Source organism: Rhinoderma darwinii, chromosome 8 (assembly GCF_050947455.1).
Source record: "Rhinoderma darwinii isolate aRhiDar2 chromosome 8, aRhiDar2.hap1, whole genome shotgun sequence".
NCBI classification, from domain to species: domain Eukaryota; kingdom Metazoa; phylum Chordata; class Amphibia; order Anura; family Rhinodermatidae; genus Rhinoderma; species Rhinoderma darwinii.
This window is the reverse complement of record NC_134694.1, coordinates 14,987,250-15,007,429: the sequence shown is the minus strand read 5'-3', so window position 1 is coordinate 15,007,429 and position 20,180 is coordinate 14,987,250. Positions and strand designations below refer to the sequence as shown.

General features: G+C 42.2%; 1 protein-coding gene across 2 annotated transcripts in view; it reads left to right on the top strand.

Moving 5' to 3' along the window:
- The window catches only part of SH2D3C (SH2 domain containing 3C), a 51,582-nt gene that overhangs the window by 9,833 nt on the left and 21,569 nt on the right, over positions 1 to 20,180 (top strand). The window contains exon 2 of one of the 2 annotated variants that reach the window (XM_075835244.1): positions 7,672 to 8,200. In XM_075835244.1, the coding sequence (XP_075691359.1) occupies positions 7,672 to 8,200 (529 nt within the window). Of the gene's footprint in view, positions 1 to 7,671; positions 8,201 to 17,374; positions 17,473 to 20,180 lie in introns of those variants that run through there. The other variant, XM_075835245.1, reaches the window with a different exon arrangement.

Below are 20,180 nucleotides of genomic sequence, written 5' to 3'. Positions count from 1 at the left end.
CCCGCCAATATCAGCAGGTTCGGACGACTTTTATTTTACGTGTATAGCCAGCTTAAAAGGGGCCTGGAAGCAGCTCAACTGTCCATGTTATGGGGGCACTATGATAATTTGGCTTTATAAGGCTAAATTCACTTTTGTGGTCATGTATATGCTGGCGAAATCTCCCAGAATTGCCTTATACTTAATGGCCATATGTATGCTAAAAGGGTGCAAATGTAAACTACAACACCGTGTGAATTTAGGCTTACGTGTATGGCTATCTTTGCTTAGCCTGTAGCCACACATGTAACCTTACTAATTGTGCTTGCGGCTGGTGGGAACCTCAATTAGTAAAGGGTTAATTCTTTAGGGGAACAGTATTTCTCCCTTTGAACTCTAGATCTATACTTGTGGTTTTGGGTGTTGATCAAGGTTTAGACTTCTTCATGTGAAAATGTTTAAGTGAGAACACCCAAGTGACCAGTTTCCCTATTTTTTGTGACTTCTACCTCTACCAGGGGGAACTGAGTATTATTCAGCTCCTTTACTGTAACCAATTTATTTCAGCAAATCTTACATTTTTATTGAAAATACCAGGATGATTGACTCTTACCCCTAGAAACCAATCAGAGTTCAGCTTTCATTTCTTCAAACTGCTCCAGAAAAATGAAAGCTGCCCTGTGATTGGTTGCTATGGGCAGCAAGGCCAGTTTTGATAAATTAGGCCTAGTATTATAGGATTGAATCCCTGTTATTTGATGTCTTTTATTTAATCAAATTTTACCTAAGTAAAAAAAATTATTATCAGTCCGACTGAAAACTGTGTCAGGCGTACAAACCAGTGATTATAACTATATATTGTACTGAACCTGGGACATTTTACTGGCATGTGAAGAGGGTTCTAGGACAAATAGTTCTCATCATAGTAAAATAAAACTCTGCTATACCCCATAATAGTGTGTCTTAACCCAATCAATATCTTCATGCTACAATAGTAGAGGTAATGGTGAACAGACGGGAAATATATTTAGGTCTCGACTATTGCATTCATACATCTTTTAGGCATAAGATGTCTATGAAAGCAGGGTGACCACCAATATTGACCATGGTTTCGATAGGGGTTGTAACCCAGATATAGCTTACAAACAGCTAAAAATAATTTTAACAATGTGAGAAGAAAAAAACTCAAAGACAAATTCAAAATGTAATGGCAGCGATACCAAAATTTAACAAAAAGTACCCATATATAGCCCATTAATTCACCGGATCTGTTGAAACTTTTAGGGGCGAAACTAGATGGGCTGGCAGGGCATTTCCCCCTAGTATGGGGTGTCCAAGGCTGGCATCAACAAGCTAATCTACCTTGGCTAGGGTAGGCACAAGGCCAGGGCAGCACAGTGAATCTTTGCCTGGTGTAAGAGAGAGCCTAGATCTCTCTGAAGCTGCATGGGGTAGGAATATTGGGAGTTTCTGAAGATATTTACTTGGAGCAATTTGAATGATCCTTTGCGTAGAGGAATCGGTTATCAAACCTCCCCCCCCCCCCCCCCCGCTGTGCCCCAGGGGTTTTCGGGGGTGGGTCCATGTTTGACCAACAGTCCCCTTGTCAGTGAGGCATCTGCTCACCTTTCTATAACTTGAGAAACAGCTAAATAGACTTGAAAGAAGATGAGACAATTTAAGGATTTTTACTTTTATTTTGGGTAAATTTATTATTTATTTTTGAATTTTTCTCGTATGTCAACCAAACTGGTTTGACCTACTGAACGTGGCACATTGTAAATGAATGTTGAATGTAATTACTGTTTTCATTGCTCAGCTGCCAGCCGTCTTGAGTACATGGTCTGAAGCATGTCATCATTGTTGGGGTTAATCACCTAATTGTCTCTGATCGCCCGTCTCGCCCCCTCTAATCATATTACCCTCTGTATAGCACTGATGGACTATCAATGTCTTCTTCTTTCCTGGAGCGGCCTTTTGTTTTGGGTGCGGTGTCATCTAAATTCCCAGCGCCAATTTGTCTTCTAACTGATTGCAAACATATGTAAATGACTCTTCTTTTGAGATTGATACAACACGCTTATCCCGGGGATATACAAATGCTAATCACTGGGTGTCTGCATGCCGAGTCACCCGTATTACCATACACTGATAACATTGCACGTGGAGTTCATTCATAGGTGTTATCTACTAAACATTGCATCTAATAAAGGGGGTTTTACACTGGCAGATTATCGTGCAGACGAGCGTTCATATAACGCGAGTTGCCGATTATTGCCCTGGTGAACGATCAGCAGAGGAACAAGCAGACGCTCGATCATCTGCTGGTTGTATCGTTTTAAAAAAGAAAAATATTATCGTTGTCGGCAGCACATCTCCCTGTGTGAACGGAGACGCGCTGCCGACATGATAATAATGTATGGGGACGAGCGATCGGAGTAACAACCGCTCATCCCCATCCATAGATCCTTGTAACAGGAGCTAACGAGTGCCGAACAACGATGTCTCGTTGATCGGCGCTCGCTACATCGGCCGGTGTAATAGGGCCTTTAGGCTTCGTTCACATCTGCGTCGGGACTCTGTTCAGGGGTTTCGCCAGAACTTTCTCTCAGGGGAACTCATGAACGGAATCCAAACTGAAACAAATCGAAACCATAGGCTATTGATTTCAGTGGTGATGGATCCAGTGCAAATGGTTTCCGTTTATCACCATTGTGTAAAGGTTCAGTTTTTTTGATGGAATCAATACCATAGTCGACTGCGCTATTCATTCCGTCAAAACGATGGAACCTTTACAAAATGGTGACAAACGGAAACTATTTGCACCAGATGCATCACCATTGAAATCCATAGTGATGCAAATGGAAACCTTCCATTAGTTTCAGTCTGGTTTCCATTCATAGGTTCCCCTGACAGAAAGGTCCAACGGAACCCATGAATGGAGTCCCGACGCAGATATGAACAAAGCCTTAGACTGGCCAATGATCTGGCAAATGAGCATTCATTCATTTGAACGCTCGCTATTACAGTTCCTGTAAGGATTGTCACCCAGCTATCCAAGAGTCCTGAACAAGAAATCTCCCTAGTAAAACAGTGATCATCCTTACTCCTGTGTCACCAGGTGTATGTGAGCCTCGGTTAACAGTCACCATAGACCCTGTGTGTTTCCCACCCTAAGCTTGACAAGCGTGGCATTTATTACTCAGATCACTATGTCCCCTAAGCTCAGTGGGCACTTGCCCAGTCAAGCCAGATGTTAGTGCCAGCCCTGGGCATCACTTTCCAGGTAACGCTGGGAGGAAACGCCCTATAAGGGGGTTGTCCACTCAGGAGAGCTGCTGCAAAGAGCGGTTCTCACGGCTTAGTGACACTACAGGGTAAATGTGGGCATACTGGAAGCTATCAGCAGGAAGACCCCCAGCTACCAGCTCACATCAGGGAGTTTACACATTGAAATTGGACCATCCATACAATACGATGACTATATGGATTCCAAATTATGTGCTCCAAATACAAATAATGTGCCACCTTTCAGTGGACCCTGTTGGACAGACTGGGCCACCAAATGGGCTCACATCAGACTTGTTCTAGGCACCTTCTGCTTCTCACAAGTAAGACCTGTCGGCACGTTTAACTAGTTAAGGGGGCACAGTGAGAGGCAGCAAGCACTACGGGCATATAGTACATGCCTCATTGACTACTGCCAACCCGCTTTCCCTCTTATATGCTGTCAGCCCAGTATCAATCTAGCTTTGAGCTGCGCAGTTATGGAAGACCAATTTTAGGTTGCTAGGGATACACTGCCTGACAACCTCCGTCTTATAAATGATGTCAGACAGTGTATCCCTAGCAACTAGTCTGTTTCAGATTACTTAAGGCACAAATGTGGAATTCAGTTTACGATGGAGTAGGAGCAAGAAGGATTGGAATATTCTGGTAATAATGTCCAATAGTCGACCCGCATCCTGAGCCAAATAATATATATTATTGATAACTAACTGATGCTACTGGGCCCCAATTGAAAATCTGTTAGAGGGCCCCCTATGTACCATTTATAATACTGTTTTTTTTCTTATGTGGCATCAGTGTCGGGTGCAACCGCTATCTCTGCACCCCCTATAGCTACGCCCGGTCTTGATCGCTCTATGCATTGGTTAAAAAAAAAAAAAAAAAGACTAATAAGTGGATAATGAGATAAAGAACACTAGGTAGCCACATCTTCGCTCATCTATCTACATCATCTAGTCGCTGCTTTGAGTGCCTTTAGGCAGGGACATTTTAATTGGACTTTCTGAGGTCATGTTAAGGTTGAATATTTCGAGCAGGTTACAATCCTATTGATTTGACTTCACACTCAGTGAATAGAAGTACAAAGAATCAGGCTCTGATATGGGGTCCATCACCATAAATTCAATGTTCCCGGCGTTCACTGAACCGGCAATAGGTCATACCATTACTTACCGTAGCTCTAATGTGTAGGCTGGCCATACACATTAGATTACGTAGGTTGGACGTTGGCCATCGCAAAACATTTGCATAAAGTTTTCAAGTAATGTTCGACTGATAAAGGGCAAAAATTTAATATTGTTATATTTTCCTGTAATGTGTATGGGCAGCTTCACAGCATGTCGTATTTGTAAGAAAGTACAATTAGTAATGTCATACAACTTATTTCACTAATTTCAAGCAATAATTTGCTTGAATATAGATCAAGCTTTACATGAGGCCGAACAGTAGAAATATGTTGCGCCCCTCTGACAGCTCTCCCTGGCCTATTAGCTTCCTCGGTGCTTCCTACTGGATATAGTGGCTGCCATATTCTCCTAACATGTGTGATGTCATGTGCTATAATGTGGGCTGTTTAATAGACAGTACCCACTAGTTTTACACTTAAAAAATATCAGAAAATAGATATCTTACTACCCACAGATATTCAGTATTTATTTTGCAGATCTTAATCTAGCCATAATCATTTGAGGTCAGTAAAAAAACAGATTGGTCAGGTTTGATTTCCCATTTCGATGATGGCCACTGGGATAAGCGGCACCTGAATGGTTTGGTTGCCACTCGTCTTCCCTTGCATCAGTAGAATTAAAATTGCAGATTCAGCTGAGCCAAGCTTGTGTGTTACAAAGGGACATTTTTTAACTAGATAGTTGTCTGCCCGCTGTTCACTACCCGTCATGGAAAATCAGCATGTGAATCGATAAGATCTATCTGAAACGACCATCTGTTGAAATGATTTCCTACGTGTCAGAGAAGCATTTTCACAGATCTTTGTCATTTCAACACAATATATATTTATCTCTTATCAGGCTTTGTTCACGAGTGGTGGTAGCGGGGTAGTTGGCACAAGTTTACCACGACTCGTGACAGCACAAGAAGCTCTAGGAAATGTTAGGCTCCATGCACACGACCGTGCCCGCAATCACGGCCCGTGAAGTGAATGGGTCAGTTTTTGCGGACCGCAATTGCGGTTCGTAAAAACGGAGGTTTTTTACAGTCGTGTGCATGGGGCCTTAACAATCATTCTCAATGAAAGGGGCACCACCTTAAAGAAGACACAGCATGCCCTAAAAACAGTGTGGCTCTAGAAGTGACTATGTCACCAGACAGACCCACTATCTAGCAGATGATATTTTGAACATACATCAGAGGGGGCAATTGCACCTGCTAAATGTTACCCCAAACTCCCTGATTGGCTGAGAGACATGGACTTTCTTCTCCTTGACCTCACTCGATGCTGATAGTGCTTATTACAGAGTGGTACCCCTTTCCATGTTTTGCTATGAGGCCCCTATGTTTTTTTTGTTATGGCCCTACTGAGAGGCGCCACGTGTCAATGCCATGTCTCCTTATGGCACTAAAGTAATGTGCCCGTGACCGTATGGTGCCTGTGGGCCAATGTGCAAACATGAAAAAACTTTCTGCTGTATTTACCCTAATAATTGGCTCTATAGGGCAGATTTACTATTCAAATTGAGCCAAAATTCTGGCATACATGCGCCACATTTACTAACTATCTTTTTCACTTTTTTCGACATGCTCGACAAAGAGGCTTGGCTTAGCAGGAGAGGGCGTGGTCTAGTGAAAAGAGGGTGTGGCTTAAAATGTGACACCGTGCGCCAAAAATACACCAAAATTTTGCCACAAAAACTGGTGTAAACTAACCCAACTAATAGGTGGTCTAAGGAAGAAAAAAGTGTCTAGCTAGATGCGCCAAATTTATCATACAACGAGCACCACTTTGATAAATGTGGCGCATTTTCTGACCGCATTGTCTAAGTTTGCACTGTCTAAAACACAGACTATATTAGTAAATCTGCCCCGATGTGTGTGTCCCCGCAGGACTTACCTTCTGATAAAAAATACCATTTTATATAGCAGGGCGATGTCCGGATATAAAGTGAACATCCTCTGATGGCATGGCGCGCCAATAGTTTCCTAGTCTCTGCACAGGCCCCACGCCCAGCACTGAGTACACAGGAAACAGACTCAGCTAAGTGCTTCTAAAACAGCTCAGTCAATCAATCTATTCTCCCATTAATCAATCATAAGGATAGATATATACCTAAACATGCAGCACAAGTTATATATGGGTCATATAGTGCCATCTGAGAAATATAAAGAGATCAATAAATAGTCATGTGACCCAATAAATCAAATCTGTGAGCGAGCCATGTGGTATAAGATCCATATTTCAACTCCACTGTCCTATCTCTATAGCGCTGATATGGCTAAATATATGGTTTTTTTTTTGCCGATCCTGGTGACGGACCCATATCTATGGAGACAACCTGTCTACTATTTGGGGATAAAGCCATCAGGAACTAATGTTTTCCCTGAGATATGTGGTGCCATGTAGGCCGTCATGTATCATTAGTGCTATCTATTTAACATTTTATTTCTCTTCGTCATGCAGAAATTTCATGGCATGTTGTACATTCATGGGAATTTTATTGGCACACATAACTAGAATATGTGCCCACAACTTCTTGTTCATTCTAGTACCAGGGGGGTATGATACATAAAAAAAAATAAAAAAGTCATTGGAACATTTATCAAAACATTTATTAATACCAATTATAGATACCAAATATCTTTTTGCAAAAATTGGGCCTCATTTATTCTAACTGTCAAATAGAAAAACTAGCCTTGTTGCCCATTGCAACCAATCAGAGCTCAGCTTTAATTTCTTAAAAATGTAGCTGCACTGTGATTGGTTTCTATGGGCGACAATGCCATTTTTTTTTCTTTTAGACAGTTTCGATAAATGTGGCCCCCTTATATTTTCTGATAATATGTGCGCCCCAAGAGTGAGTACATCCTGTTCTTTTTTTCAATAAGCTTTATACAATCCAGAGACCTACTAGTGTCCGCCAAGCTGATAAAACTTCCCACAACCGTCTTGAAACCTCTAATGGACGTATATAGCTGATTTTTTTCACCATTCCTCGTATTTCCCCTAGTGATTTGCATTTACGTTATTGGTTTTGCCCCTCCCATGTTGCAATGATCTATTTTTATTTAAAGATTGAGAAAGTTCTGTATATATTTAGCAACATTTTTGTTCCTTATACAAAAGGTGTAGTAGGACTTCTCCTTTACTGTCACTGTTATCTTTATAAAAAAAAATTTACGTCCCCAACCAATTACATTTTCTGTAACATTAATATTTTATTTTTTTTGCAGAGTTATTTTTAAACGTGTTCGGTAGCCTGAGCAGCCTGCCGCGGGCTTTCCGCAGAAAAGACTCTCAAAATCCAGAGGCATGTCGCAATGATAGCTTGGACAGTGCATTTCAGAAGACACAAGATGACCTCACCAGCATGCCGAAAAGCCCTTCCTATGCCAGGTCAAGTGACATGTACAGTCACATGGGAACCATGCCTAGAATCAGCAAAAAACTCTCAAAATCCAAGAAAGAGAAAAGTAAGGGGCGAAGAGCCACCATGACGTCACACTCCACAGATGACCTGCTGGATGAAGACGCCAACGATGTTATAGTGGTTCCCTCACTAATGTCACAAAAAAAATCTGAAGTAACATCAGTCCAATATTGTGAGAAAAAAGATATCATAAAGAATGACTCCACTGAACTTCTAAGTGATTCCAGTCCGGAGACCTTGGAGATGACACCAGATGTCCTCAAGAAAATAGAAGATCAACATATAGCGGAGGAGAATGAATTGGTTGGGAGCAAAGACAGCAGTGACGAGAGGTAAGAGGAGAGGTCCTTGGTAAATTGTAAAACTAGTCAACAGACCCCCAAAAAATTCTGATATTTCCTCATTTATCATTAGACAATATTCAATTTAATTCATGTACATTACAGTACCATTCATTGCAACCATTGGAGACCCATCGGCATAACTCAGAGACTAAAATTTCAGTAGAATACCCCGGCCCTTCATTCTTGAAATCGATGAGGATCACAGCTCACAGACCTCCATCCATGCGATCTTCAGTCATGTTAATGATATGCCAGAATAGGTATACATGCATATAACTGTTGAAGGGGTCAGTCACATATATTAAAGATGTTGACCAGCGTGGACAACCTCTATCTATGAGACTGGACCCCCGGAAGCTGTAGGATAGCCTTGCAGGAGAAATGAAGCATTACAAGGTGATCATTGACATGTCTGTAATACTCGGACAAACCAGGTCCTCCATAGGGAGAACAGCTGTCCGCTCTGGCTTATAGAGGGAATGTGCGAGCAGGGTACCCCATATATACATCCATATGCTGTAATAAGTGTTCAATAATATCTATGTGCGCTGCAAGAATGCCAACATGGAAAAGTTCTCTACTTGATCTCTACTAAAGTATTTGTGGGACCATGCCTTGGATCTTTGGAGAATCTAAATATACTCTTCCTCCTTGACTAAAAGTCCAAACATATCCGACTCCATGATTATTATTAAAAGGTGCCACCAAGTTGGTATCAACTTCTAGTGACCATATGATTAGTGTTTCTTCAAAATATCCTGTCTTCTGTCTGGATCTCCAGGCTTCTCCATACCATGGTCATGATTTCTGTGGCTGTCTCCATCTATCTTGTTACTGTTCATCCCCTTCACTTTTTCTCTTTCTCTTCCAAATAAAATAGTTTTCTCCAATTTAGACCCCCCTCCCATATACCTCGTGATCTGGCTTAGTTTCTATCTGGCGTGGTACGGAAACGGCAGAGGGTAACTGATACTAGAACTGGTCCCATGCTTTCCTATGGGATCGTTCCTGGCACCAGTTGCATTCGTTTTTACGCCAGATGTCTACCTTTGCCCCAGAGAAGAATACTACATGCAGCGTTTCTCTGGCTATAGTCCGGCTATGGAAGCCAAACCGGTGCACAAAAGTCATCAATTGTGTCCGGCTCAGCCTAAAACCAACTGGCCGGACACAACTGATATATGTGAATCATTGCATTGTTCTACAGACTCACATTGAAACAATTGAGCATCAGCTACATTCAAGATGATCTAACTGCGACCCACAGTATAATTTTTAGCAGCGTTGCATCCAGTTCAGGAGGGAGTACACCCTAGCAAGCAGCTATTTTAGGTTGTTTTCTATTATACAATGATAAAAACCTATATATATCTGCTCATCTATACCCCAAATGTTACCACATCCTGAGAGTATGCCGCTGTTTTTCAGCAAGAGCAGTTACCATAACTAAACCAAGGTATTCTACATCAAAGTGTGCATGGAAAATGCAAGGGTTTTCTTTTTTTAGCTATATCTGTTTCTGAGAAAGCGGAGTGATAGCAAGTATGGCTCTTACAGGGGTTGGCACGCAGTTTTTGAGACCCACCATACACATTAAATAGTATGCTGATCCCAACAAAATCGGTGGGTTCAGCCAACTTTTATCTAATGTATATGGGCACAACCAAAACTAGTAAAAATTTTTAAAAGGGTTATCCCACCAAAACAACTTATCACCTATCCACATGAGCCTTGCACTTGGCTATCTCCAGCAGAGAATGAAAGGAGCGGCAAAGAGCATGCGCGACCCGCTGCTCCGTTCCTATAGGGGAATCTGGACACACCATTCTTTGGATAGTTTGGGGTATCAGCATTGGGACCTCAAGCAGTTAAACACTTATCACCTATCCTGTGGATAGGTGATAAGTTCTTTTGGTGGGATAACCCCTTTAAGCAGAGCCTTTACATTTTTCCAGCTGATTAAATTTCTTTCTCAGATATAATTGTGTCACCATAGACATAGTAGTTATGATCAAGCTCAGGCTCAATTTTATAGCCACTATGACCACCTTTATCAGGGACCAGTCTGGCACTTGGTACCGACCATTAAATAGCCAAATGACTTTTACATGTCTGAAATCGTGACAACTGGACTGTTCAAAGGCGTAACTTAACGCCCCTTGGCCCTGATGCGAAATCTGGTACATGGCCCCCCAACTGTCATATGCCATGTATAATACTGGTGTCTTATGTGGCAGAGAGGCATTTGGGCACTCTTTGGTACCTGGGCTCTGGTGCGGCATCAACCTCTGCACCCCCCCCCCCCCAGTTACACTCCTTACAACCAATGCAGATGGTTGTAGTCCTGTAGATTATTACTAGATCGTATATCATTCATGTATGTATAGTAACTCCATCGCAGTTTACATACAGAGTAATGCATATCCCGATATAACTCCTCTTCTAAATACAGTGGTGTGGGGCTGTGCTCACCTTATTACCCTGTAATACAAGCGTCATCTGCAGCACATAAAATAATTGTAGTGAAATTCCACATTAGCTCTAGACAAGCTGCATAGAATGTAATGAATGTTTCTCATCCTATATGTTTCTATGGTGTATGAACTCTCGCCCGTGGATTCTTTTGCAATTTTCTTCTAATGTCAAGAGCTTTATGAAGGGGCCTCTTAAACGCCAAGCAGTAGCCTTGACCTACACATAACATAATGGTCTCCATGACATCTGGGAAGGTTACACCGCAACCTGCTGGATCAGCATCTCAGTAACGTGGCTTTGAGAGCTGCAAACTGTAGGCTTTAGTTCTTAACATTTGAAGCCACTTTAAATGGTTTTCTGTGACATTTACCTTTCTATCCATAAGGTAAAAAATAAAATACAAATCCCTTTATCGTAGAGTGATCTGCAATGTTAACAATTCCCTAATATATACCTCTTACCCAAATTACTTCTATTACAATGCATTGATGCCCCAATAGCAGAATACAGATGGTGTTTGTGTTTATGGCAGCCTGTAAGGCTGGGTTCACACGACCTATTTTCAGGCGTAAACGAGGCGTATTATGCCTCGATTTACGCCTGAAAATACGGCTCCAATACGTCGGCAAACATCTGTCCATTCATTTGAATGGGTTTGCCGACGTACTGTGCCGACGACCTGTAATTTACGCGTCGTAGTTTGACAGCTGTCAAACGATGACGAATAAAATGACTGCCTCGTCAAAGAAGTGCAGGACACTTCTTTGGACGTAATTTGAGCCGTTTTTCATTGATTCCAATGAAGAACAGCTCTAAATTACGGCCGTCAATGACGCCTCGCAAAATGCGAGTACGAGCAATGACGTCTGAAATGACGGAGCTGTTTTCTCCTGAAAACAGCTCCATAATTTCAGACGTAAATGCAGTTAGCGTGTGCACATACCCTTAGGGTATGTTCACACGGCAGCCTCCGTTACGGCTGAAATTCCGGAGCTGTTTTCAGGAGAAAACCGCTCCGGAATTTCAGATGTAATGGCATGTTGCAGGCGCTTTTCACTGCGTCCATTACGAACGTAATTGGAGCTGTTTTTCCATGGAGTCAATGGAAAACGGCTCCAATTACATCCCAAGAAGTGACAGGCACTTCTTTGACGCGGGCGTCATTTAAAAAATGACCGTCGGCACAGAACATCGTAAAGCCCATTCAAATGAATGGGCAGATGTTTGCCGGCGCATTGGAGCCGTATTTTCGGACGTAATTCGAGGCTAAAACGCCCGAATTACGTCCGTAAATAGGGTGTGTGAACCCAGCCTAAGGGTATGTGCACACATAAACTGCATTTACATCTGAAATTACGGAGCTGTTTTCAGGAGAAAACGGCTCCGTCATTTCAGACGTAATTGCTCGTACTCGCATTTTGCGAGGCGTCTTTGACGGCCGTAATTGTGAGCTGTTCTTGATTGGAATCAATGAAAAATGGCTCAAATTACGTCTAAAGAAGTGTCTTGCACTTCTTTGACGAGGCAGTCATTTTACGCTTCGTCGTTTGACAGCTGTCAAACGACGACGCGTAAATGACAGGTCGTCGGCACAGTACGTCGGCAAACCCATTCAAATGAATGGGCAGATGTTTGCCAACGTATTGTAGCCCTATTTTCAGGCGTAAATCGAGGCATAATACGCCTCGTTTACGCCTGAAAATAGGACGTGTGAACCCAGCCTAACCTGCCAATGTAAGCACCTACTCAGCTCTTTCTCAGGGGTTTCAGTGGAGCTCTTCATCGGTACGGATTCAGCAAGCGGACGACTGTTCTTTCAATAGGTGTGGATATGTCATAAATGGTAAAGATGTAAATACCCCTTTAAAATTGGGGTATGCTTCATCATGTGTATAAAAAAATACTAGCTATTGCATGATCTAGCAGAGAATAGTATTTTCTTTATATTTATTGTATCAATGCATGCAGTCGATGAGGATGTCATGATATGGAGGAAACCGTCATGAAACCCCCGCCCCACCCTGACATCTCCACGTTTTGTGGAGTAAGGGATGGATGTTAACCCAAAGTTATGTCTAATGCACATGAGCGTGTGTGACGGCCGAGTCCCGTCTGTGATCCGTGAAAAAATTTGACATATCCTATCTTTCCACGGATCAGAGAGTCATGATTTACCCGCTAAAGTGAATGGGTCTCAGTTTTGGAGGCAGGTCACTCTATGTTGGCGGGCAGGAATACGCCCACATATACACTAATGCGTAAAGTATGGGATAAGGTCCGAGCTATTAGAGATATGGGGGTTTGCACAATTTTTACACCTTTATGGGGGAATAAGGCACTTCCGGAATTCTTCTCTCTTGAAGGATTTGAGGGTTGGAAAGCAAGAGGCATCCTTTATGTCTCCCAGTTGCTCCAGGAGGATGTATTTAAAACTTATCAACAGATCCAAGAGGAGTTTGAATTACCTCGAAATTCCCTCTATCAATACTTACAGAAGAAGGCGGTGGATTTGGCAATACACGCAGATGGGGTGTTGTCTGTTTTACATACCAGGAGTGTTACATCGGGGGTTATTTCACATATTTATCAGTTGTTGATCAGTAAATTTTTTGATAAATACCCCCTGATGGCTTCTAAAAAATGGGAAAGAGATATGGGTCCCATCTCTGAAGAACAATGGATAGATATTATGAAAGCTGTTCCGAATACTTCTCTTAGTGAGGCTGGGCGCCTTTCTCAATTATATATTATCCATAGAGTATACAGGACTCCTAAATTTCTTTTTCATATTGGGGTAAGGAGTGATTCGAAATGCCCCAGATGCGCGGAAGAGGGAGCTGACCATATGCATATGTTGTGGTCCTGCCCACAGTTAACCACGTACTGGATGGATGTACTGAAGGTGATTCAGGAGGCCTATGGACCTGTGTTGCAAGGGACTCCTATGGAGTGCGTTTTGGGATGTATTATGGACACCCCACCCTCTACTTTGGAGCGGTTGGCTATTGTAAGGTTGCTATATATAGTTAGAAAACGAATTGCACTACATTGGATACAAGGCGCCCCGCCGACTAGGAGCGAATTCATTGCAAAAGTGAATAAAATGATTGTATTGGAAAAGGTTGTCTATGTAAAGCGCAAAACGCTTAAAAAATTCGAATCCATATGGGGACCATGGGTAGGGGTAATGGAATCTGTATTATAAAATTTATTCAGGGACTCTGTATGACCGCCAGCCTTTACACGGTATTGGGGTTATGTATATAGATGTGGGATAAGGAGAAGGGGGGAAATAGAGAGGATCAAATATCTGCTATGTATTATACATGCTTGTAGATGATTAAGCTACTTGACATTTGGAAAATGATCTGTCCCATGTACCTTGTATTTTGTGAATAATGTATTCGATATTTGGTACAATTTCTATTTCATATACTATCTAAATTTGGAATTTTGTGACGGTGCCTGGGGGGAGGGTTTGGGATAGGGTTTGTTTAATATGTTTTGTACTATATAATTTTGAAACTTCAATAGAAAAATTATCTGATTTAAAAAAAAAAAAGTGAATGGGTCAGTGAAAACGAAAGGGTGCCACTCGGATGCCGTGAAAAACGGCTCGAGTAGCACTCGGTCGTGTACAACTGGCATTATACTTTAATTTAGGCATGCCTGAGGGTTTTAATCTACGCAAGCACAACAAATGTTAGGAAATTGGACTAAAAACATGAAGAAGGATAGCGGAGGAGAAATTAGATTCCCGTCACCAAACTATAGGCCTCCACAAATAGCAGTTTATAAGATGTCTACTATGGCTTGCAGACTACAGACTGGTACAAAATAATTCCCAAATGCAGGCAGCATGTTATAGAGTAGAAGGAGCTGAGCAGATTGATATATAGTTTTGTGCAAAAAGATTTAGGATAACCTGTAATTTATTCATATAAATCCCTGCTTACTGTGGGATAAAGAGTCTAGTGGGCGGTCCTACTCAGTGATTGACAGACTTCCCTGTATGAATGTGAATACATAAATAGCTGATAGTCACTGAGTAGGACTGCCCACTGGACTCTAGCCCAGAGTTAGCAGGGATTTAATGCAATAATTTACAGGCTACCCTGAATTTTTTCTCACACAACTGTACATTAATCTGTTCAGCTCTTCCTCCTCTATAACATAATGCCCACAGAAAGGACTACATGTTGGACATAACAGATTTATTTTAAATAAGTTATATGAGATTAGAAAAAAAGGTATTTTTTCCATAAACAACGCGACCCTTTTCCATGGGCTGTGTCTGGTATTGGAGTTTAGCCCCATTCTCTTGATTGGGTCATGGCTGCAATACCCCACACAGCCCATGAACAAGTGTGGCACTGTTTCTGGAGAAAAAAAAGCAGACCTTTAATATATGAGCATCTGTACCTTTAAACCGATATTACACTTGTCGAAACCTGGTTGTAGCAATTGACAAATCTGATTATGGTCTGGCTTAATTCTAGAAGAAAATTTAATAAATCCTGATGTCAGTGTAGCCCCGTCATTCTCTCATCACACATTGTGGATCAGGATTATTGATCCAGACGTCTGCTATTATTTCCCTGTGCTGTACAAGTGGCTTGTGATGTCGTAGTAATAAAAACAGTCTTGTACAACCAAATGCTCGGAATCACACTGCATTAAGATTTAGAGGGTTGTCTAAGATTAGAAAAATCGGTCTTCTTTTTTTTCCATAAACAGTGGTGCTTTTTTTTTCATGGGCTTTGTCTGGTATTGCAGATCAGCCATATTAACTTGAATGCTGCAATACCAGACACTGCCCATGAACAAGAATGGCGCTGTTTCTTAAAAAAAAACAAAAAAAACAGACCCATTTTTCTAATACTAGAAAACTCCTTTAAGACTGGCAGAGAATATAACGTGATCAGCAGCAAAAGCCGTCAGTGCTGGTTTGGGGTTTCTTCTCAATTGTGATAGATGGGATTTGCAGTTATTTACTGCTCTGTCAGACTACAGCTTCAATACACAGGCTAATACCGCTGTGACAGACAGATGTCCCAACAGTCAGTAACATCTATCTGTCCTTGACTCATCATGTGCTGCCAGTGTATAGGGCTTCAATCCTTCCCTATATGTATTGAAAGTATTGGTCATCATGCAGAATGCACAATATTTATTGCTTTAGATCAAGTAGAACCAGCTTAACGGGCTACTTCACTACTGGTGCTTCGTGGCACCGTACCTCCTCAGGGAATAGTGTTCATCTGTAAGGACATACCCGCATAGGATGTATCATAGTGAAGCCTGGACATTTATTTCAGCCTTGTGGGTGGCAGTACCAGTATGGTCAAGAATGATCCTCTTAAAACTGGGCCTTCATACAGACATTTTGTCGACTTCTTCACAGTTGTGGGACAATCACAGTCCATATTGCACAGTCCATTCAGTCATTCAGTACTCGGCCCACATGGATTAGTCACCGGTCATCTTCCAACCATATTATTCAACCAGTTAGGCTTTATTCACACGACTGGGCGTCAAATCGGCCATAAAAAACGACCGACTTGCACCCGTGCTGGACCAGTTTTCACATATCCCTCGTAGACTTGAGTCTATTGAGGGTTCCGGGAAAACAGGCAAAAATAGGACACGGTCCGTTAAAAAATAATAATGGATGTGTTAATAGCCCCATAGACTTGCGTTGATTTTAATGCAGCCCTGAGACGGCCGTTAGAAAAAACGTCCCGTCACTCGGCCGATTATCCCTGTCGTCTAAATAGGGCCTTATATGTAGCATAGGCACCTAAGGGCACCAGGGATCAGGAAATTCTGCAACCTTTACAACCCCATATCTGCTTCACTGACCCTCATTATTTGTTGCCATAACACAGACAGTGAAGTTACAATATGGCCGACTGAAACCTGGACTAACCCTAATTTAAAATTCCCCACCAATGCTTGCAGGACCCATCAGCAGAACACAAATGCTGAATATACCTACCGTATATTCTTTCATTGAAATACTCACAGTGGCGTCTGCATGCGCTCATGGTGCCTGTATTCTGCTGACAGTGCCCGCAGGACAGTGACAAGGAATTTAGAAACCCCCCTACAGCATTATAGGGCTATTATTGGATCGCTCGTACCTATAAAGGGATCATTTTGGAATAATAATGTTATATTATGGAATTGTTATTCATGCAATTTCCCAATACAATCATCGAGTCACAGAGAGAGCGACTTTCACTTTTTTCCCATTTCCTCATTCTGTAAGAAGTAATCTGGTGTTGCCGGACAATGCATTTGACAATAGTCAGAAGTGTAGGATTCATGACTCTAGCCCCCAGACATTGTAGCTGTGTACCAGCTGGGGACTCGGAGACGTTTCCAGGACGCGTGAGGCTTATCTGGGGCTGTAGCCTCCACATCTTGGACCTGAATCATCTTTTTCTAAAATTTGAATCTGATCTCTGGGGATCACTTTTCCTCTCTATGTGTATATGGGGCGTAGGGGAGGAGGCCCTGGTGATACCCTGAGCATGCTAATGACCTGGAATTCCTTCAGTTGCCAGAATGTAGAGGAGCCTTCCCCTTGTACATTCCATACAGGGCAATGGAGGGAGGGACGAGTAGGCCTAGGAGGAGGGAGGCTGGAGGGGTCCAGGACTCACTTTCCCAAGTTCACAAACGGTCGCTGCTCAGGAGCTGAGAACTTATCGCATTGAGATGAATTTGGATTTCAGAGCCATGACAGATGCGGGGAGGAGATGTAACCCTATGGGCTACTGGTGAGCAATCTACTATGGTCATATGAACATTGTATAATGCAACAGATCTGATATAGAAAGTGTATTATTGAGATGATGTAGCAGAGCTGACTTTGTCATTAAACTCTTCAAAACTTACAGGATTACCTGCAAATAAAGATACCACCATTGTTGTGTCAAATGATAGATTCAGCTCTGCTACATCTTTTTTCGAGAGTTTAGCTTGAAGAACTTTAGACTGAGCTTGAAGAACATCTCCCTCTACCGAGAACATTTTGATCTGATCAGAGGATATTGAAAAGTGTCATTGTGTGATTCCAGGAATCAGAATGTACTTCTCTTTAAAAGATGAGAGGCGAGTTTGGGTTATTATGTCACTTGTATATTCTTCTTCTGCCAAGGCTTCAATCCTTTTAGGTAGGGGAGTACAAAGTCGATGTGGATGAGAAATTGGCATTCTTAATTGACTTATACTGACCGTAGACAATTGAGTTGGCTGTCTTGTAGACATATGGTCATTCAGATGACCGATCATTGGGCCAACACACTTAAGAACATCCCTGTTTTCGGTCATTGATCGCCAATGAAGTTGGTCGGTGGTTCCATATGCCCACTGTACGAATGTCTTGGAACTGTATTGGATATTTCCATTCTCATTGGATGCCAGATAAACGTTGGGTGTTGGACTCGAGTATGCCACATTGTGGTCGGAAAAGTGTTAAGGTTCACCTTATTGGTTGGCATAGTGGAACACATGGTACACCAGTTGTGTTATCCTCTTGATGAAAACTTCCACCATTAGATTATATAGTGGACTTATCCCCTTCCTAGTATCTGATCTGACACAATACCTCTCTATTACCTTTAACCTCTACATACCACAATAGCTACTCTCACATCTTGTACCTCTGTTCTCCGGGATTCCCTCTTTCCCACGGACATAGTTATCGTTCCGATCATCTGGTTACAATTAAAATTCTAGTTATTTATAGGGAGGTCGCAAACCCCCTGACAGAGCGGTGATCTCATTCTTCCCCCCCTGGCTTGTTGTCTGCACTGTGGGCTGCGTATGTAATGGGATTTACTGTGTCAGCAGAGTACTGTTCTCTGTTAAGACAATACAAGAGTCTGTAGATGTGGGAACCCTGCGATTTTAAAGCGGTTCTAGAAATATATAAGTATATTCTGTAATATACTCAGTATTGCAATTGAGTCCATAGAGGTGGGATACCTTCAAAAACGTATCTGCTCATCCTATCCATATGGACCAGTGGCATATTGTTGAACAGCATATCTCCTTTTTACATTTTTCTACTTTCTAAGGCCTTATGCATATAGCCGCATATGGAATCCCATGCCTCTAGGGGAGAATAGCTCTGTAATACAGCATCTAATGGAGCATGCCACCAAGAAAACCCTAGCTCCATATGAAATTGGAGTACAGTAATGCCCATAGACTTATATGGGTGCTGTATTATGGCTAAATACAACTTGGAGGTATTACGGGGCTGTAATGGCCGTGTGCATGCATCCTTACCTTTCGGGCATGTTGCCACGGGACGGATATGCTGCAGATTTTTTGCTATGGAAAATCCGCAGCGGAATCTCATCCACAGGTAAATCAGTCACAGAGATCCAAAGACAATAGTGTGTTTTGCTGCACATATTGCTGCGGAAACTCAATGTATCTGCGGAAATCATTGCAAATTTTCCGCAGCGGTTTTACCTGCGCATATAGTGTGAACCATAGTGTGAAGCATTCTTTGTAGAAAATTTTATTTGCAGCTGCGGATTTACTGGAGTTTTTGCACAACAAAATGCAGCTTTCAATTTTTACTACGCGTTTTATGCACCCCATACAAGTCTATGGGGGGAAAAAATGCAGCATCTCTGTTCTCTAACTACGCAGCATAAATTGACATGCTGCAGATTATAAAGTCACACTGCAGCTGGATTTCTGCACAAATTATATTCAGTACACAGCGTATCTGCCCTGGTGGACGCAGGGAATTCCGGCCGGTGCGGTTTATTGGCCAGAATGTCCGCTGCGGAAAACAGAAGCGAAAGACAAAAAAACACCCATACTACAGACCAGCTTTCTGGGATGTCGTTTCATCCCACGTGACCGCTGCAGTCTGTGATTGGCTTCAGCAGTCACATGGGATGAATCGTCATCCCAGAAGGCCGGCCTGGATGAAGAAGCACAGAGTTCTGGGTAAGTATTAGATTGATTATTTTCTGAGTTGCGAGTTTTGTAGTTGACTACGCTATTGTTTCCGCGAAAAAAACTGGAAGACTTACCCAACAGAAACAAACGGAAACCGTTGGCTTTCCGTGCATGGGTTCCTCCGACGGAAAGGTTCGACGCTCATGTGAACGACTTGCACATTATGGATTAAGTTCTGTATATCTGAGGAGCCAGGTACATTATTCCAGAAGCCAGATAACCAGAACTAGCATAGATATCTATTTAAGACAACCCAAAAAGTTAAGGTGGCCATACATGTAAGATAGCTGTAGAATGGCAGAGCAAGTTCTTGCAGTGGAAGTCAAAGGATCGGGCATGTTGAAATCCAAAATGACCGACCCCTGACATCTATTGTCGGGGAACAGTCAGGAGGGCCCCATACACATTCGATTTTCGGCGGATCACATGGACAGAGGTTGTGTTGTTAATATGGTGCAAGAATATTTTTGCTCTTATATATCTATCATAAAAAGAGAAACAT